Raw genomic sequence first — 18455 nt, 5'->3', positions numbered from 1 at the left:
TTCCTAAAAAGATGGCATCTAATCTGAAACAGTATTTCCTCTTTCTCTTTCCATTCTATACAACCATACCATTAATCTAATATATGCAAAGGGAAAGGGAAGATTCATGTCAGCACTGTAAAATGCAGCAAAGGGAACCACAGTTTCCAGTTACTCCAATGACTGGATTAGAAACAGCATAGGTAGGTGCAGGAATCTTTAAGCAGTGTCACTAAAATCTATACAAACAGGTATCATATAATATAGACTCCACTTTTGATTCGAAATTACCTTAATGCATCTCTGTTAATCTCATGAAGAAGACTATTAAAATACGAACACTTTTAGGAAGATCCTCTATTATCACCAAATGATAGAAAAAACTCTTAAAATGAGTCCTACACAAAAGCACTTTTTGATTTCCTGCCTACCTTCACTATAGCAAGCAACAGGACCAGTTTCTGCGGTCCAATGAATGGAGAAGAGAAAGTAAAGACAAAAATGAAGATAATTCTTGGTTAATGTAATGGTTCATTAAGAAATACCAAAACAAAAATCTGGGGACAAAAGTAATAATTTACAAAATGGAAAAGGGAAACAAAATTAATAGAGGAGGAAGTTTTATTTTAAGCTTCAAAGAGAGTATTATAAACAATGGAGAGTTTAGAAAAGTATATGTACAAGTACTCAACAATGTCTTTTTAAAAGAAGATTATTTGTACTAAAAAAGACCTTGTGGAATTGGTTCGATAAAGTAGTATTTACAGAGGAATATACAGTAGGGACATTGGAAGCAGAACTTTTATTTCGAAGGAGTATTACACAAACTGAAAAGAGACCCTAGAGTTTAAAAATCTTCATTACAGTTGTGCGTCTTATATTTTGATGAAATTAAATTTATTTTTTTTTTCTCTAGAGGCCGTTTACCACCGCAAGTTTAGAAACCAACAAAATGAACAAAACAAGCCCATCCTGCTAAAGAGCTCAATGAGGACACAAATTCTGTCATTTAATTTAGCTGGAGCAGGATTCAGGTCTACTGGACATCTTACATGACTATTTTTGGCCCTATGAGTTAATCTGGGAAAAAACAGGCGAAGGAGAAGGGAGAAGGGTACAAAATCTTCTGCTACTGACACATGGAAACTTCTTACTGATGTGAGTTTGAGCTCTAGGTGTGCAAGAAACACGATGCAGGGGCAGCTTCACCTAGCCACGATGAATTTTTGTAGACATAGCTTTTTTCCCTCTGAAAGCCAACTAAAGCCACATAAACAAAGCTAATTTTTTTCTGTCTATACCCTGGGTGTCTCTACTAATACCTTTTGGTATGGTTTGCCCTCAGTTTGCCTCTCCTCTGTAACAGGGGTGTCAGATATCTGGCACCCCTGTTACAGAGGAGAAGCTAATCTGAGAGCCAAGTCCAATACTCTTCTAGGACACAAGGCTATCCTGCATCTCTACTACACTGCATCACACATGACACTAACAGTGCTGTGCTATCCTTTGTGAGCAGATTTGGCAGCCAACAAAACCCTCCAGTGCCTGTATGAAGCAGAACATCTTTTTTTCACTGAGAAAATGCCTCACAACTTAGAATTTGGGGTGTGAACATCCCTCACTGTTGCCTCACAGGACAATTTAGAATTGCAGCTGTGGGAACTCACATTCTTCTCCAGCTGAGTAACCCCTGTTGCTTGCTGCTGACATATGGGTGCACCTGTACACTTTTCAAAGTCCACTACCACTTAAGGAAGGGCTAAAGTAAACAAGTTTTCTACACTGGCATCATCCTTGACAGAAAGATCCATGCCAAGAGCACTTAACATTGAGATACTTCCTTTACAGACAAATCGCAATGAGCTGTGGAATTACCAAAGCAAAAAATAATACCAAAATTAACAGAGTGGCTTTCATTTTTGAAACCCCTCTTTCAGCAGAAGTATTTCTCAGCGTTGCTCAAGAGCAAACCTCTTTTAACATGCAGAAGAGACACATCAATCCTGTTGGGAGAAGACAGTCCTTTGAAACAGACATAAAATCTGGTAGCAAAAAAATTCAGCGACTGAGCCTGGTCTTTGCTACTCCAACAGTTTTTGTTTAGATTTGTGCCTAACACAGTACAGCAAAGTAAGTTTTAAGCATCTAACAGGATAATATTATTAAGGAGAAAGTAAACCAGAACAATCTTCACTTACCACATCCAATTTTCAAAAAACAAAGATACACAGCACATGTATGAATGGCTTCTTTAAAGCAAGAGAGCAGAGTTGACCTTTATTTTCATTATTTAAAAAAAGTTTTTTCCTCAAAGTAAATATTCAGTCTTTATTTTACAGTAAGTGCTTTTTAAAATTTCATGTCTTCACAAAATTGCATTTAAAATTTGAAGTAAAATGTATTTCAAACAAAAATACTGTGCAACTTTAGCACTTCTTTTCTTTCTTAAATATCGAAATAAATAAAATAGTTGTCTTTTTCAGTTTGTTTGTTTTTCAGTCAGTTCTACTGTAGATCAATTCCAGTTTGACCTGGGTTTATACACACACTTAAAAGAAAGTGAAATCAAGACTTCAAAAAACTTCTTTGTATTGCACCAGCTTAGGGCATCCCCAGGACTTCTCTCAACAGTTGGCAGCCAACTTCCCATAGTCCAGGCTCCTGTGCCAGATGGAACACGGGTACAGAAGAGTCAGGGCAAGGAAAGAAGTATCAAAGCATCCTGGCTTCTCTTGGTCTTCTGAAATGTGTTGCTTGAAGGATGCTGGAGTCCACGAGGGCAGGGCTGACTGCAGAGGGAAAGGCAATACAAAGTAAAACTAAACAAACTCAAACAGACAACAAAAGCAAGTTTTCAGAGAAAAAACAGAAGCAGCACAAACCAAAATTCCAACACTGATTACCTTCTAGTTCTTTGAAAATGTAACTCAACAGACTCAGTTTCAACTGATCATGGAAGCCATAAATTAATACAAACAAACAAATCAGATATGAAAGAGCATATCCAAGAGAAAGGCACTGAACCAGTCAATCTTTCTTATTGTGAACAACATTAAATGACCTTCATCATTCAGCTTAGATAACTGTCTTTTCATTGAGGGTAAGACCTTTGCTTATGAAATCCTGCTCTGATTACCTTGCTATATTATGAATTATTTGTAGGGAGCCACAAGCATATGCAGCATGGCACAAAAGACATTTTCAGAAGTCTGAGCAATACTCATGGGGTGGCAGCAATGTGATAACTCCTGGAAAGAATGAAAGATTGCATTTTGCATTGCATTTATTCCATGAATTGACTAAGTTACATGCTGCTAAGCTCCTGAACAGGATTAGATAGCAAATAAAATAATCTCTTTATTTCCACAAAATGTAAGTGCCTCCCCCCATGTCTTCCCCACATCTTTCATATCAGTTCTGGACTATACAAAGGTCCAAAATCTTAGAAGCTGCCAGCAACCAAAAGAATAAGTCAAAGATATGAACTGGCAGCATCCGCTTAAGAGGGCTATCAGAACTTGAAATCCCAACAGCTGGGGTTTTTTTCTAGATGTTATTACAACTTGTCTTCTCTGAAATTGGAAACTTAGCACTCATGGAAATACAAACAGGGACATGAGAATAGTTCTGACCCAATTTCAGTATTCTATGGTATTTACATAGGTTGGGGTTTTTTTCAACACTGGTAGATATCTGGCAAGGAGAACAAAGATTGGTAGGGTTTATTGTAATGGCTCAGTCAGCAAAAATTCAGGCTGGATACATTCCTGCACTGTGAAGGTTTGTCAAAACAACCCCATGCCAGCGTGAACACATGTATGTGTCTCATACTTTACATATACTCATAGCTACAAATTTCATGTAAATAGGAAAAAACCAAAAAACAGAGAATATGAAATGGGTGTTTATTGGAAACATCTACATATGTTGCAGCACAAAAGACACTGTGCAGATTTTGGAGCTTTTATAGTAAGATGACTCCCAGTGGGGTCAATTCAATGTTTGCTTGAGGAATTGATTCAGTAAAACTGAATGCCATGAATGCCTCTGCCAAGGGGCAGAGGAAAATTGCACAAGGAGCCAGGCTTTGAAAGGTCCATAGTTTTATGGTATTTGAACTATAATTTCAGGGCCCATCTCAAAATATCATTGTAAGAATTAACCAAAAGAAGGCAAAGTGGGCAGGAGAGAACATCACAGCCCAGATTCAGTGACTCTTTGGGTGCATTTCTCATTTGCTCCATGCATCAGTAGGCAGCAAACTGAGTCTCTGTCTTCAATCAAGAGCCTAAGCTGAGGTCTGTAAAATGGCAAACTAGAACTCAAAATGAATAACTAGTGTAAAATCTCAAAGGCAAAACAACGTGGGGAAGGAATTCTAGTAACACATTCTGCTGAAACAAGCGGCCATCTAGGAGCTTGTCTACACCATACTAGCAAGAGTATTAACAGGAAGGTTTCATTCAATAAAAGCAATAGCTAAGAAAGCCCAGTGGTAATCCTTCTGAAGTCAATGGCAAAGTTCTCTCTGACCCTTGTTTCAGCAGCCTATGCTCATCATTTATGACCTTACCACATACATACGATGTTATTCCCGGCACCATTACATATTAAAGAAATAAATACCCAGCCCACAAAACTGTGGGGTGCCTGGGCAAAGGGAAGAGATGCAAACTGAAGCAAATCAGATTTCAGTTCCATTGCTGTTCTGCCACATTCCTCACTTTTACTTTTTAACTTCAATGCCAGAAACCTGTATTTTCTTAAAAATTTCCTAATACATATTATTATACTTAAAATTTTATACTATTTTTGTGAAAGAGCTGAGGTCTGTCCCTGCCAAAATTTCAACTAATAAAGTGCTACAAAAGGGAGTAGGCTGAGGATCAGTGCACAATCTACATAGCCTTTCTTCTCCCCTATCAGCTGCTCAAGCAGCACTTCACTTCCTTTTTTCTCCTGTTCCCATCTGTGAATCAGAGTTAGCAGAGGACAACTCAGAAAACTATGTGTGTTTTCTGAGATCCTTTAGTATAGAGCAGTAGAAAGGTACCTGAGGAGATGGCTTATATGATTAAACACAGAAAAGTCTGAATTTAGGGCCTGAAATAAAACACCCTTTATTCACCTTTCCAATTGAGGCTGTCTTATTTTGGTACATGGTTTGCGTGGGAGCAGGTGTTTCAGGATATTCTTTAGAAAGTCTTGTGCTAACCTTCCTGTAATAAGAAGGACATCTTTGGAGGAGAACTGAAATAGCCAGGGTTGTGATTAATTGAAGGGCTGTAACTTCGAAGATTTTATGAAGAACAGCTGGTCTCACTGAACTGCTGAAATCACTGGGGAATACAGAGCATCACATTCCTTTCTGATTTCAAAGATTTTTTAGGTACAATCCAGAATTCACATTGAAAATTCTTTTTATGCCTTGCTAGATTGTTTTGACACCAATGTGTCCTTTAAGATACAATTGACACTGTGCAGTTCCCTAATCAGTGAACTGGCTATGGTAGTGTCAGGGTCCTCTTTCACAGGTTTTTTTTGTTTGGTTTTCATTTTTTTTAAATTGCACTTACAAAATGTCCTTCTGTATATTTTCTACCTCATTAACATTGTCATCTTTGCCTCGTCCATCTCAGAGGGTCTTGTGTAGTAGCCCCTTTGCTTTGCTTTCATCTTCAGCTTAGGAGCTACCAACCTCCTTTCCCTGTTCCCAGACTTCACTCCAGCACTACATGTCCTGAGAATATTTCAATTCCATATCAACACCTCATTCAATATTCACTGTTAACACTACTTTACAACACAGCTTAAACAAGTACTCTTTTAGCTTCCAACTCTACATCTTCATTTCCTCTCTATGATCAATGCCTTCCTATGGTCGGTACCACACTGCTCGGCCTGCTGGACTAAACTCGTGTTGGCTATCTCAGTCTAATAAGACACCTTGAGGAATCCAAGAACTACTTTCTCTCTATAACAATTAATTAATTTTATCTTCCTTCCTCTCTCAGGACTATATTGAACCATTGACCATCCATATACACATGAATGACATAAATAATGGCGATGGATATTTTTTTATGCTATCTGCAATAAATGTCAGATGGAAATTTTTATGCACTCTGTGAGCTGTTGTGGCTTCTTTCTGAGGGTACTGTGCTACTCAGTTGTCATGAAGATGTGTGGTTTGGTTCCAAAAGGATTAAGACTGTGTGCATTGTTACAGTAACTGCATTTATGAAGATAAATCAAGACTTAATGAATTACGGGCATCTGATTATTGTTTGTATTCCAAAAGAGCCTAGAATGTGTTAGGCATGGTTCACAAAAGACAATGGTAAGGATTCCATTTGGAAAATATTCTGTTTAGGGTATGCCTATTTTGCAGTGGATGCAGTGACTGGAGTTCTTCAGAAAGATGTACTTGGGTAGGTTTCAGCTACCTAGTTCAGGTGCTGCAAGGACTATAGTCAGCATATCAGTGCAGAGCTCAGCATGGGCTGCCACAGCATGGAAGAAGCTGGGTAAATATAGGGTTTAGTAAGTGCTGAGCTGTGTAGTGCCATCCTGCACCACAGGCCAGGTGCAGCTGGCTGGTTCCAGGTGTGTCAGGCCTACACCCCTCAGGCAGTGAAAGGCAGACAAATGAAAACTGAGTTCTTTTTCAAGTCAAGATAATAATTCAAGTCTTCATTACTTCTGTAAGCTTTTCCCTGTCAAAGCTTACTCTGACTGTATTTTGAGGAACACTGGGTAACATTTAAACTTTTCTTAACCTTCTAATTTGTATGATACGACTTCTGCATGGATAGAAAAAGTAGATGCAAGACAGATGCAAGAAATCCTGTTGTTTGTTTACTGTGGATTTAGAGCATTTCTAGGTGCTTGCTCCTTTTCTATTTTCCCTGCTGTTCACATGAGCATGTCAAAAAGTAGCAAGCAAAAGAAAAAAAAATTTAAAGGGAGAGAATATGATACTAATGCCACAAATGTAAGTGCAGGGATTGAAGGGCAGGAGTATCAGAAAAAATAAATCTGAACTTCAGTTTTTAAAATCTGTAACATTTCAGCTTTTTCTGTTGAAAATCCGGGGCACAGAGATTTCACAACTGAGTGAAAGACATTTCAGTTCAGACATACCTTTCAAATCCTGCTGCATGTTTCCTCCTTTCTGGGAAAGTCGCTGGGAAGGGAGTCACTCTCTTCTCCATTGCCCTTGGAACTTTATTTAGTATTGCTTTGGTTTTTTTCAAAAGAAGCTATTAAAAAGCAAATAAAGTCTCTCACGAGACACTACAGAGAGAAAAAACAGGGCGACACAGGAAAAAATGCTGTCAATTGAAATTTAAAAATGGAAAGAAAAGTATAGGTGAGGTATTTTTCCATATAATTTCTTCCATGATTCTGCTCCTCCATCTGTTTTGTCTGTGACGCCTATGACTTGCCACTTGTATTCCATCCCTATGCTTGGAAATTGCTGTCCATGAAGTGAAAAGCGAAGAAAAAAAAAAAAGAAGTAGAACGGCGTGAGGAAGACATTAAGGGGTGCAGGGAGGAAGAGATCTATTGAGTGTAAAGGTGTCCAAAGGAAATGGAAATGTGTTCCCCAAGGCCATAGTCTTCAATGGTGCTGTTGTATTTTCTGGTTGTTAGCATAGCAGGTGTACAAGAAGAGCCAAACTCCATGTGCTACAGTAAGTGCAAAATCTCGAAACGCAGAAGCCATCATATCAAGGGTTTCCTTGTCCCCTGATAGAGTCCGCCCACAGTGGTTCTCTAGAAACAGTTCTATTATCAAGTAGACATCCATTGCTTTTTTGTTTCTTTTTCTATTTTTTTTTAAAAAGTAGTTTTCTAATAATATATAGAATATATAAATAATAATAATAATTAAAAAAACCTATTTGGGTTTGCTTTCTGTTATCCAACCCATCTGTATTTTTTGTGGTTTGCCGATATATATATTAAAAGACAAGAAAATCAACTCTGCTCACTATTAAAAAAAATATTAAATCCACTTTTTATGTTTCCAAAGAGAAAGAGAAGGAGGGGAGGTGGGATAAAATCAAATTAAAATGAAAAAAAATAAAAACAAAACCCTCAAAAAAACAGGAAAATCAAAACCTTCTGTCTCTTCAAAGTAGTTGTCAAGAGCTTTAAAAGCTTGTGCTTTCAGTGTACACCCCACAGGAAAAACAACAAAAATAACAAAAATAACAACAACAACAATAACAAAAAAACCCAAGGACCTAAAATTAAAAAAAAGAAAAAGGTAATAATAATCTTAGTAGTAAAAAGGACAGCAAATCGTTCAGAGTTTCTGTGTCTTTTTAGTTATTTTAGCAGCCGCCCTTTTTGTCTGCAGAGGGAGAGCTGCCACCACAGCCACCTCCTCGGCTCGAGAGAGGCTCTTCTGCATCGTCCTCGTCAAAGCCATGAAAGGTCGAGGTGTCGCTTTCTGACGTGGAACCGAACAAGTCCTCCGTAGTGCGTGCTGGCGCTGCTTCTTCCCTCCTGCCTTCTCTTCCCAAATGAGCTGACATGTATGATGAATATATCAGCACATGGGTTAAGCAACAGGCATTATCATCATAATTTTTTTAATTATCATTTAATTATCATTAAAAAAATCAGACTATCGAGCTCATAGGTGTGTGCTTGTATGTGCCCGCACACCTCAACAACATAGCATAGGAAGAACTGCAGTAAGAGAAATAACAAAGGATCAGTTTCTCCTTCAAAGAAAAGACATCTACAAACACTACAGGTGCCCATAGCTACAGCAGCGAAAGGGTTAATCATGTTTTCCTCTCTTCAAAAGACAGTAAAATATTTCCTCATGATTACTGAGATCAATTTTTAAATATTTTTAGACCATATAAGTAATTAAACACTGTTAGCTCTAAGCACGATGACTTCAGACTGGCGTCAACTGTCACAAATTTACTGCTATAGAAATGTAAACCTCATCAGTCTCAGGACTACTTTTTGTCCCCATGCTTCACCTGAGCCTAAAGAACCTCTTCAGTAGACAAAATGAAATACATTTTGAAGACTAAGTGAAATTAGCTTAAACCAATACTGTTATGCAAATTCCATGGCATGTCCTTCAAAAATAAAAAAAAACTCCCAAACTAATATATACAGTTCAACAACTAAAACAACTGAGATGAGGAATGACCCATCTTGGGGAACACTGAAAAGTTCAAATGTGTGTGAGTCAATCCAACTTTCAGTATGGAGCAGGAAATTCTCCACACAGGACATCAATAATTGCAACAACAACAACAACAACAAGACTCTTAAAAAGAGATGTCAAATACTGAAATCTGCAAAACTGAGATTTATATTCTCTCTCAGTCAAACTTGTGATGTGATTAATAGTACAGCCTTCAAATTCCCTCTTCAAGAAAGACTGGCCCAGCAAAATTCAAGTGTGAGATTTTAGGGAACAGCTATTTTCTTATTCAGAAACAGTGAATGGTATTAACCAACCATTTGGTCCCTGCTCCAGCTACAAGGAATCAGCCATATAAGAAGTACACTGCATTGCTTGAGACACAAAGAATTAAATACTGTTCACAAAAAAAAAGACAATGGATATAGCAAAATAACTGGTAGATGAACCACCTTGTAGATATGTGAATTTACTGACTTTGTGAACAGAAAAAACGATATAATTTCCATGAGCTCTCTTTCAGAAATTTTCTCCATTATCAAGAAAGATGGCAGCCACCAAAAAGGTTTCATTGTTTTAGTTTAGAGATTAGTGTGTGGTTGTACCTTAATCACTTTCATCACACATCAGTCACAGCATTGCAGACCCCTATGAATGACTCAAGTGGGTCAGAATTTGTACAAGGATAATGTTTAAGGGAACTGACTTTGCACAGTTTAGGTTATGTGCTGATCTACTTGTTCTATCACACTAAGAAATCAAGGCAGTTAATGTATTTGTGTTACATTCTGATATAATCACTATAGCAATGTTTAAATAGCAATAAAATATAGATCTATCTCACTGTGCCATATCAGGACAATGCTGAAATTAGTTATATTGTAATATAACAATCAAGGAGAAGAGCAATGATCTTCCAAGATGGCACCACAGCCCTCGTGAACTTCCCCTTTCTATTATTACGAAGCAATCACATACACACTAAAAGGTCCGTGTCCCTGACAGCACAGCATTTGTAAGGATGCCCCTGGAGAAAACCAAAGGGGTTGCCACTGATCCTCTGGTGACCAGTCAGTATCATTTCAGAATATCCTCAGAGGTCACAACAACTGCAGAAGGCAATTTGTCATTGAGAGTCTAGTCCTTCTCCCATTGAATGTAGTAATAGACTTTCTATGAATTTCAGCAGGAGCATAAAAAGACCATTTCCTTGGCATGAAAACATTGCACATCGCATTTCAGCCACAAAGCAACAGACATCTTTCAATGACTACAGTACAGAAGGAGCAGCAGCCATATTGAATTTCAAGGCCTCTTTGGTTTTCAGATTTCCATATGATTGTCTTATCACCACTAGTATCACCACTCTACAAAAATACCACAACTGAAAACTTGGATCAAAGCTGGAATATGCAGTTATTAAAAGTCTTGTATTCCCTCTACCATTGCCACCACCTCCTACATGAGCTATAAATAACTGTTCAACTGGTATAAAATTTCCCAAAAAAGACAGAGAGAAAAAAAAGAAAGAAAAGAAGGAAAAAAACAACAACCCAGAAATAAAGACAACTCAGAATGGGAAAGACACAATTGCCTACATTTAAAAAGATAGAAGGGAAGAAAAGGGAGAAATAAAAACCTCTTTAAACAAAACTAATGATAGTCATCTTGTAAGAGGATAATTCTTGACAGCTACCCCCACCCCTACCCTATAATTTCCTCCCTCTTTCTTTTTTGGATGAAGAAATGCATGAAATGTGTAATCAATGGAAATGCTTGTCATGCAACTTTCATAAACCTTGTAAGTAATTCATAGTTGTAATTGTAGCATTTGAAGACAGAAACCATTCTTTAACATTGTCATAGGATTTTCTCCTTCTGTGTGAAGAACAACTAATACATGTCCCAATGTTCCCAAAAGCCAATAAATACATTGAAACTTTATTATTTCATAAGACCTCATTAGCTTTAAAATGTGAATCCAACAATAGGTTTTATGACAGAAAATTTCCCAGTCATCCTTTCCCACAAACACAGAGAAGAGGTAAGATTTCATTTTCTATCCCTTCCCAAATGTGCTGCCTTTCTTCAAAATCTTCAGAAGGTGCAAAACACAAATCACACAAATGCCTTTGTACAAGAAAGATACAAGAAGGAGTCACTTACCAGAGCGCCCACAGTCTGAGCACGATACAAGTTCCTCAGGTCGACCACTTTTTTTGTTCATATTGGAGCCTCCAAGGCAGAAGTCACAGTAGTTATTGGGAATGATGACCCCATCTGGTCCTTTCTGGGCTGCAGTCGGGTTAGAAATCAGATTTACTCAAAGAGCACTCATTTGGACATTTCCCCCTTCTACTTGATATGATGTTAGCTCAGTGAGTTTGCAGGCCACTGTCTTCCTAAAACATTGTCAATCAGAACAAAAAATGAACTACATAAACCACCTCCATTTTAAGTACACCCGCTATTGTATCTCTTTTTGCCTGAAATGCCCTTCACCACTTCCTTTATAATCCCAGCCAGGCTGCTTTCTCACAGGGACGTGCTTCCAGATATGTCTTTACAGTTCAGGGACCCTGTAACACATACAGGCATAGAGACAACCTCTAATGCAGAATCAGACCTATGCTGTCAGTAAGCCAAGCCTGGTTTTCAGGCAGCACTCATCATTGTAAACCCACAAAATACAAATTAAGAATGGAAAAATACAATCTCCAAAACTCAAAAACCAACAGCAGGGAGATTGCAGGGACAGGAACCCTTACTGGTTTTATTTCAAGCAGGTTTTTAGGGAACTACATCTCTACGTGGCAAGGTGTCCTTAGTCAAAAAGTTGGTTGAAATGCTCATGAATATTCACAGGCAAAGCCATTTGGGGTGTTTTGCCAAAGGCTTAAGCCACCTGCAGCAGTCATGTCCCCTGGGATTAGCAGGGAGGGCAGCAGATCCAGTGCCCAGCACAGGTGCAGAGTCAGCCTGGGGCAGACGTCCCAGCCAACAGAGTTAAAAACTCTTTCAGTCAAGAAATAAAGGAGGGAGGTTATATATTCTTAATTTTCAACTAGGAATAGTTGGAAAGGAGCAAACACACATTGGTCTTAAGTAGAGGAGGGGACAGATCCCCTAGGAAGGAGAGAAGGGCAGAGGTCTTTTGCATTCCTCTGAGTTGACCAGAACAGAAATGTGCTTTTTTTCTTGCTCACAACTGCCATTTTTCTCCTCTGCTCTCCAGAGAGGAAAAACTTCTTGTTCCTGTACAGTCTAACTAGGAACTGGGGCAGGGACAAGGGAGTAGAGGGAATGATTGGTCTTTGCCTTTGTTTCTTCTCTTTGAACTTAAAAAATCCAGTAGAATACCTAGCCTAAGCCTACCCCATGAAGATTTCTACAAACTAAAAAATTAAGAACTTTAAACTGTATCATCTATATTTAATTATCTTTTTAATGCATATTTTATAACTTGAAGATTTTTAACAGATGTTTCGACAGCCTTTCTAATGGTCTTTTTGTCCACATTCAAATTTCCCCCAAAGAACAATGACATTCTAAAGGGCTTCTGGTAACAGTCCAAGACATACACTTAAAATTAAAATTTCCTCCAAGTTCAATCTGTTTTTCTGGTTTGGTGCATCTATTTATTAATTTATTTGCAGCTGTTGATTAGCTGAACTTTTTGGAGTTCGATAACTGAAAGATTGCAGGAAAGGTGGAAGTAAGAAGAAAATTAAAACTCATAAGGCTGCAAATACAGCAATATCTTCCTGCATGGTCACTGAGTCCCTGAAAGTATTTACTAAACAATGGATTTTGCTCTGAAATGGTCCTAGTTAACAGATCCATAGCTCTCTCAAAACCAGAGAGAAGCTTGCAGTGTTGGATTAGTATTTTGCCTGTTCACAGAGAGGCATTTAGTATGTGCATGCAAGATAAGCAAAAAAAGAACAGGAACCAGGTGGAAGCCCAGTCACCAGCTCATTTTAAGAGCTGCAACAAAATGATCATAAAGTTGCTGCTTGTACATATTTTGTATATAAAAAGCAGATCTCCCTAGCATTTCTTTTTCCCACTGCAGCCACATTTCGAAAAAGTTAAGTAATTACATCTTTATATTATTCTGCATCTACAGACAGGCCATGTGCAATGCAAACTCAGCAAGCTCAGCATTCACTGACTTTTTTGGGTTATTGTTCCTTATTACATTACCTCACCTTTCATCCAAGTGTCTTAAAGCCCCTTACAGATACTAAGATCTTGTTATTAACCTTCAGTGAGGTCAAAAGCCTCTTTTGCCATTGACTCTAACCAAAGTGTTCTGGACTCTAATTAAGTCTTGTGGTGAGGTCACATTGCATTTTAAAGATGAAAGACTTGGAGGTAGAGTGGTGAACTAGTTTACTCACAAACACACAACAATTCTGTGGTGAGGCCACAAATAAAAACAAGCATTCGGGGTGACAGCCAGCGGACTTAGGAAAGAACTCCACTTCTGCCACTGCTCATAATGGTATAATTGACTTAACACTCTGCATATACTGACTTAATTTTTTTCAGCATGGATTATGACCCTAAGATCCACTGACTATCAAACTGGAAATGGAAAGGGGGACTTTGTGAAAATACAAACACTCATTAATTTGTCTGTGGTGTGTGGGAGAGGTGAAGGGTATTTGCTGACTATGGTGAAGCTGAAGGGATTCTCCGAGGCTGTTGGCAAGGGAATAAGCATGGGTTTTGATTGCCTCTTTTCTTTTTTTTTTCTCTTTTCTTTTCTTTTCTTTTCTTTTCTTTTCTTTTCTTTTCTTTTCTTTTCTTTTCTTTTCTTTTCTTTTCTTTTCTTTTCTTTTCTTTTCTTTTCTTTTCTTTTCTTTTCTTTTCTTTCTTTTCTTTTCTTTTCTTTCTTTTCTTTTCTTTCTTTTTTCTTTTCTCTTTTCCATGTTTTTCTTTTTTCCATTCTTTTCTTCCAATTTAATTAAATTCTAATGTGAGTGCCTATGTGGTTACTTATTGCTCATCACTTACAAATATCAACCTGGCCTACACAGATAAAGTGTGATAGAGATACCAGGCATGAAAAGTAATACACAGATGAGAAATCCCTGAAGTTACATCAATGATATCTTAAATTATGTATCTCTGGAGCCAAATAAGCCAAGCAATGCTATTTTCTTCTTTTTTTTTTTTTGTTCTAACAGGTGTAAAAACCAGAATCAAATGCGACATAAGCTTATTTTGTTGATCAGTACCATACAGTGAACTAAGCCATAGGCTAAATCACAGAAGGTTTGAGAATAAAGAGATTTTCAGATGATAGTAAGCAGAGTTCCTACTTTCAAAGGATTTTTTTCTTTTTATGTCCTTGAAGTTTCTTGTTCTATTTTACTCTTGTTCACAAATGATGAAGGAAACAAAGCAAAGATGGCAGGATTTAACGTGCAATAGTCATGAAAAGGGTATGATGCACAGAAAGCCAACCCTAATCCCACCACTTAATCAATAAAATTACTTACAAAACTAACTATGGGAATGAATTCACAAGTGAAAGCAACTGAATTTCTAGAGATGTTGCTGCTTTTCATCTGAGACATAATAATTATCTAAGCATCCACTTTTTGCACAAGTTAATCACCAAGTAGAAGGTGTTAGCATAAGCCAGACAAATAGCTCAGCTAGCAAGAAGTAACTCTTTAGCAGTGAGCTGAATCGTTTTGATCAGAAGACTGCCACTAGGGATTCTGTCAAAAAATGTTCAGCCAGAATCAGAAACTGTTTTAAAGCAAAGGCTCGAAAACCAACCATGGTCTTGTCCTAACTTACTCAAAACTCCTCTTTTACATTGCAAACTGCAACAACAGATCAAAAGCTGTGAGGAACTTTGAGGCGTACTGCCTGAGCTAAGGTGTGCTCATAGGGCATGTATTTAAATCAGTGCCTCTTGCTATTTCAACTCAGTGTCGCTTCTGTTTCATCAAAGGCCTTGTCTTCATCTACATCTGTCCCAAAATAAATACAGTATACAATTTTTTTAAAATACTTTAAAACTTTTAAAAATGAATTAAGGAGAGACATGGAAAGATCTGCACAGTTCAAATAATAGTTTCTTTGAACCTGAAAGGTGATTCATGGGAAGACAGGATGCAGACTGAGAGTAAAGTCAATATTTCCAAATAAATTTGGTATGCACTTATTCTGAAATATTTTTTTTCTTCCTAGCCTAATCAAGTTCATTTTAAACTATAACAAGTTAAGCAGCATAAGGAACTACTTAAAATATGATACCATCACAGGAGTCTTTTTGCAAAGTAAGTTCTGTAAATTAAGTAAGGTCTGTAGTATATCACACAGTAACTTTGTTCTGTAGACAAAACTTGAAAATCTAAACAAATCAACTGAGTTTAAATATATAAAATAACTTCTGTGCCTTCTTGATTTTGAAAGCAGGGGCTTTACACAGAGTTCTAGCTTCCCTTTATCCCTCCCAAGTAATCAAAAAACCTGTAAGTTATGTTCCTCATGGTTTCAGTTTAATAATCAAACCAAATCACAGTCACATATATTTCTTCAGCCTGTAGGTAATAGAACATAATGCTTAACCATAATTTAAGCAGTGCATCTAGGTTTGGCAGCATATTATCCCTATTTTTTATCATATCCACATTACTGGGAAGGCAGCAGAGAGCGTGTGGAGCGCACGCCTTGCTGTTAGGGTGGGGAGCTGTGCCTCATTTATTTAAATGACTACAGTAAATTAGCTACAGTCAGACATGTATGCACTTCCAAAGGGATTTCTTCTAGCACGTTTTGTCCAGCTCTTACCTGCTGCTTCTGAGTTTCATCCAAAACCAATAAAGTCCACTGTAGGTTTTCAATTCAATTCAAAAGGCTTCAAATCAGGCCATTTACTCTGTTAGCAAAAAGGATCTTCAGACAACAATTGAGACCACGGGACCCAGCGTGTAGGCCTGAATCAAGTCAGTGCACTTCACCGTGGAGGAAAAGGGGTGGATTTGCTTTTTTTGGTGGTGTTTTTATTTTGTTTAATTTACAAGACTCTTTGTCTGAGATAGTGCCAGTTTTCCTTTCCAACTCTTCCCTTTTTCTTCCTGTAAAAGGGCACGTCCAGTGTTGGCTGCCTGAGCAGCAGAATGCTAGCCAAGAGCCTGCGCCCCTGCGCCTGCAGTCATCAAGCCCCTTGGAGGCCTTGGTGACATATAATCCCAACCCATTGCTCCATGTGCCTCTCCTTGCCACCCCCCATCGCTGCCAGCGCTCCTCCCTGGCAGGCCTGGCCTGTCTCCATGGTGACCAGTGGGCTCCGCTGGCTGTCGCTGGCCTTGCCACCTGCTATTGCCTTGTCTCTCAAGTGTAAGGAATAGCAGCGCAGCCCCTCCATTTGCTGCTCAGAATGCTTCAGTGGAGAGGCAGGCTCACGCGAGAAATTACATAGTGATAATTATATTAAAAAATGGCTTTATGAGAAGGCAAAAGAAAAGCAGCGCTTGGACTGTGGCTTTCCTTGATGGAAGAGAAGGGAGGTGGCTGGTTGGGCGTGCATCCCCTTCTGCCCCCCTCCCTGCTGGGGTGCAGTGAGCAATGGTGGGGGCAGAGAGGTGGACTGGGAGCTGCTTCTGTGCTTAGGGTTAGACCCTGCCCTGGGAAGGAGCAATAAAAGAAGAATGCATCTATAACTGATGGTGTGGTGAGGAACGGGCCATGTACAGCTGAAGTGCACTCCAGGCTCTTGCTCTCTTACACATAGCAGCCAGGCAGGGATATGCACGGCCATTTCTGCAGACTCCTTGCTGGTGAATTAAGTGTATGGTTTTTTCATTGCAGTTTTCCAGGAAAAAGTGTAAATCAAAATGAATGACAGGAAATCCCCAGTCAGTCTGGGCATGTTTACTCTGTCGTTAACACCAAGATAAGCATGTTGGCTGACCCTAAACTGGGAAGTGTTGGGGCATTTGATACAGGACCCTGCAGCAGGCTGCTGTGGCACATCTGTGGATGTGGTACTGTTTGCAACTGAACAAGCTCAGAACTTGGGTGTAACACTGGGAAACGGCTGCTGTTCTGTTCCCAGAGTCATGCTGTTCAGCCTGCACAGCCCGATGGGCCTCCACTAGCTCCAGCCCCCCATGCTGCACTCCCCTGCACAGCATGGGCATACCCTTTGCTGTCAGCCAGAGAAGCAGGCTATGCTACTGAGAGGTGCTGCAAACCACCCACCCAGAGTATTGCCAGTTCTCCCTAGTAACTGGATTTTCTCCTTTTTTGAGTTAGCCAGTAGTGTGGAGATAGAAGAAGCTGTTGCCTTTGCACAGTTTTTAGCAACTCTAACAGGTTTGGCTTTCCTACAGCCCCTGCTCACAGAGAAGAACAGCCAAAGAACACTACAAGAAGTGCTAGGAGAAGGAGATACATCTGTAAGAGTCATAGGAAGCCTCTGAACGTGAGGAAAAAAAGATCATTTGATTGTGTGTTTTACAGGAATCGATGTGGCCCTTAAGTTGAACAGCTAATGAAAGAACTGGGAGGTGAGCTATCTAGCTGGAAGGCACAGCTAGGAAAATACACCATCAACTGATTGGATTCAGTACAATTGGGGAATCAGTGTTCCTCTACCATAAGGCAGCACTTCATAGGAATGTCTGTGCACTGATCTTATAGAGTCTTCTGTAGGAACACATAAAGCAGGAGCCAAAACCCCACTGCTCACGGTAAATCATTGCAACTGTCTAGTGCCCCATGATGATAAACAGTAGGAGATGCAGAATAGGAAGACAGACAAAAGAGTCTGACATGTTAACATACAGATTTCTGGACTTTGAGGTGTACCTCTCCTGAGACTTGGCTTCTGGCCACAGAAATGCATCATTCTCATCAGCTAAGGGAATATATTCCTCCTCAAGGAGGGATTATAATGCCATTATACAGCCTGGTCTGGCAGCATCACTCAGTATTCAAGTGAGAGTAGCCAGCGTCCTGAATTGGGTCCCTGCACCATCTTGTAGGCTTTCGATCTGGAAGTTACTCACTGGAGGAGTGTGAGAAGGCATAGAGCATCTATTCAGTTCAAATTCAGCCAAAGAATTTGTTTTCCAGTTGGTTCAATTTTGACATGGAGGCGAAAAAAAAAAGGCAGAAAAAGCAAGGAGATAGTGGAAAAGGGAAAAAAAATATAAATACATAAATACATAAATTATACCATTCCGTCTCAAGAGCTGATGTGCTGTTGAAGCAACACATGGTTTTCAAAAACTAATTAGTCAGATTGAAAATATTTACCAGGAAA

The 18455-nt window shown here is 38.9% G+C and overlaps 1 protein-coding gene across 10 annotated transcripts in view; it reads right to left on the bottom strand.

The window, feature by feature from the left end:
- Positions 1-18455, bottom strand: part of DPF3 (double PHD fingers 3) — a 158631-nt gene that overhangs the window by 18853 nt on the left and 121323 nt on the right. For 6 of the 10 annotated variants that reach the window (XM_032690227.1, XM_032690229.1, XM_032690228.1 and 3 more), the window contains one exon: positions 11327-11455. In XM_032690227.1, the coding sequence (XP_032546118.1) occupies positions 11327-11455 (129 nt within the window). Of the gene's footprint in view, positions 1-762; positions 2769-7122; positions 8519-11326; positions 11456-18455 lie in introns of those variants that run through there. The other 4 variants (XR_004357508.1, XR_004357509.1, XR_004357510.1 and 1 more) reach the window with 2 other exon arrangements.

Source organism: Chiroxiphia lanceolata, chromosome 6, assembly GCF_009829145.1.
Source record: "Chiroxiphia lanceolata isolate bChiLan1 chromosome 6, bChiLan1.pri, whole genome shotgun sequence".
Lineage (NCBI taxonomy): Eukaryota > Metazoa > Chordata > Aves > Passeriformes > Pipridae > Chiroxiphia > Chiroxiphia lanceolata.
This window is presented reverse-complemented; position numbering and strand designations above follow the sequence as displayed.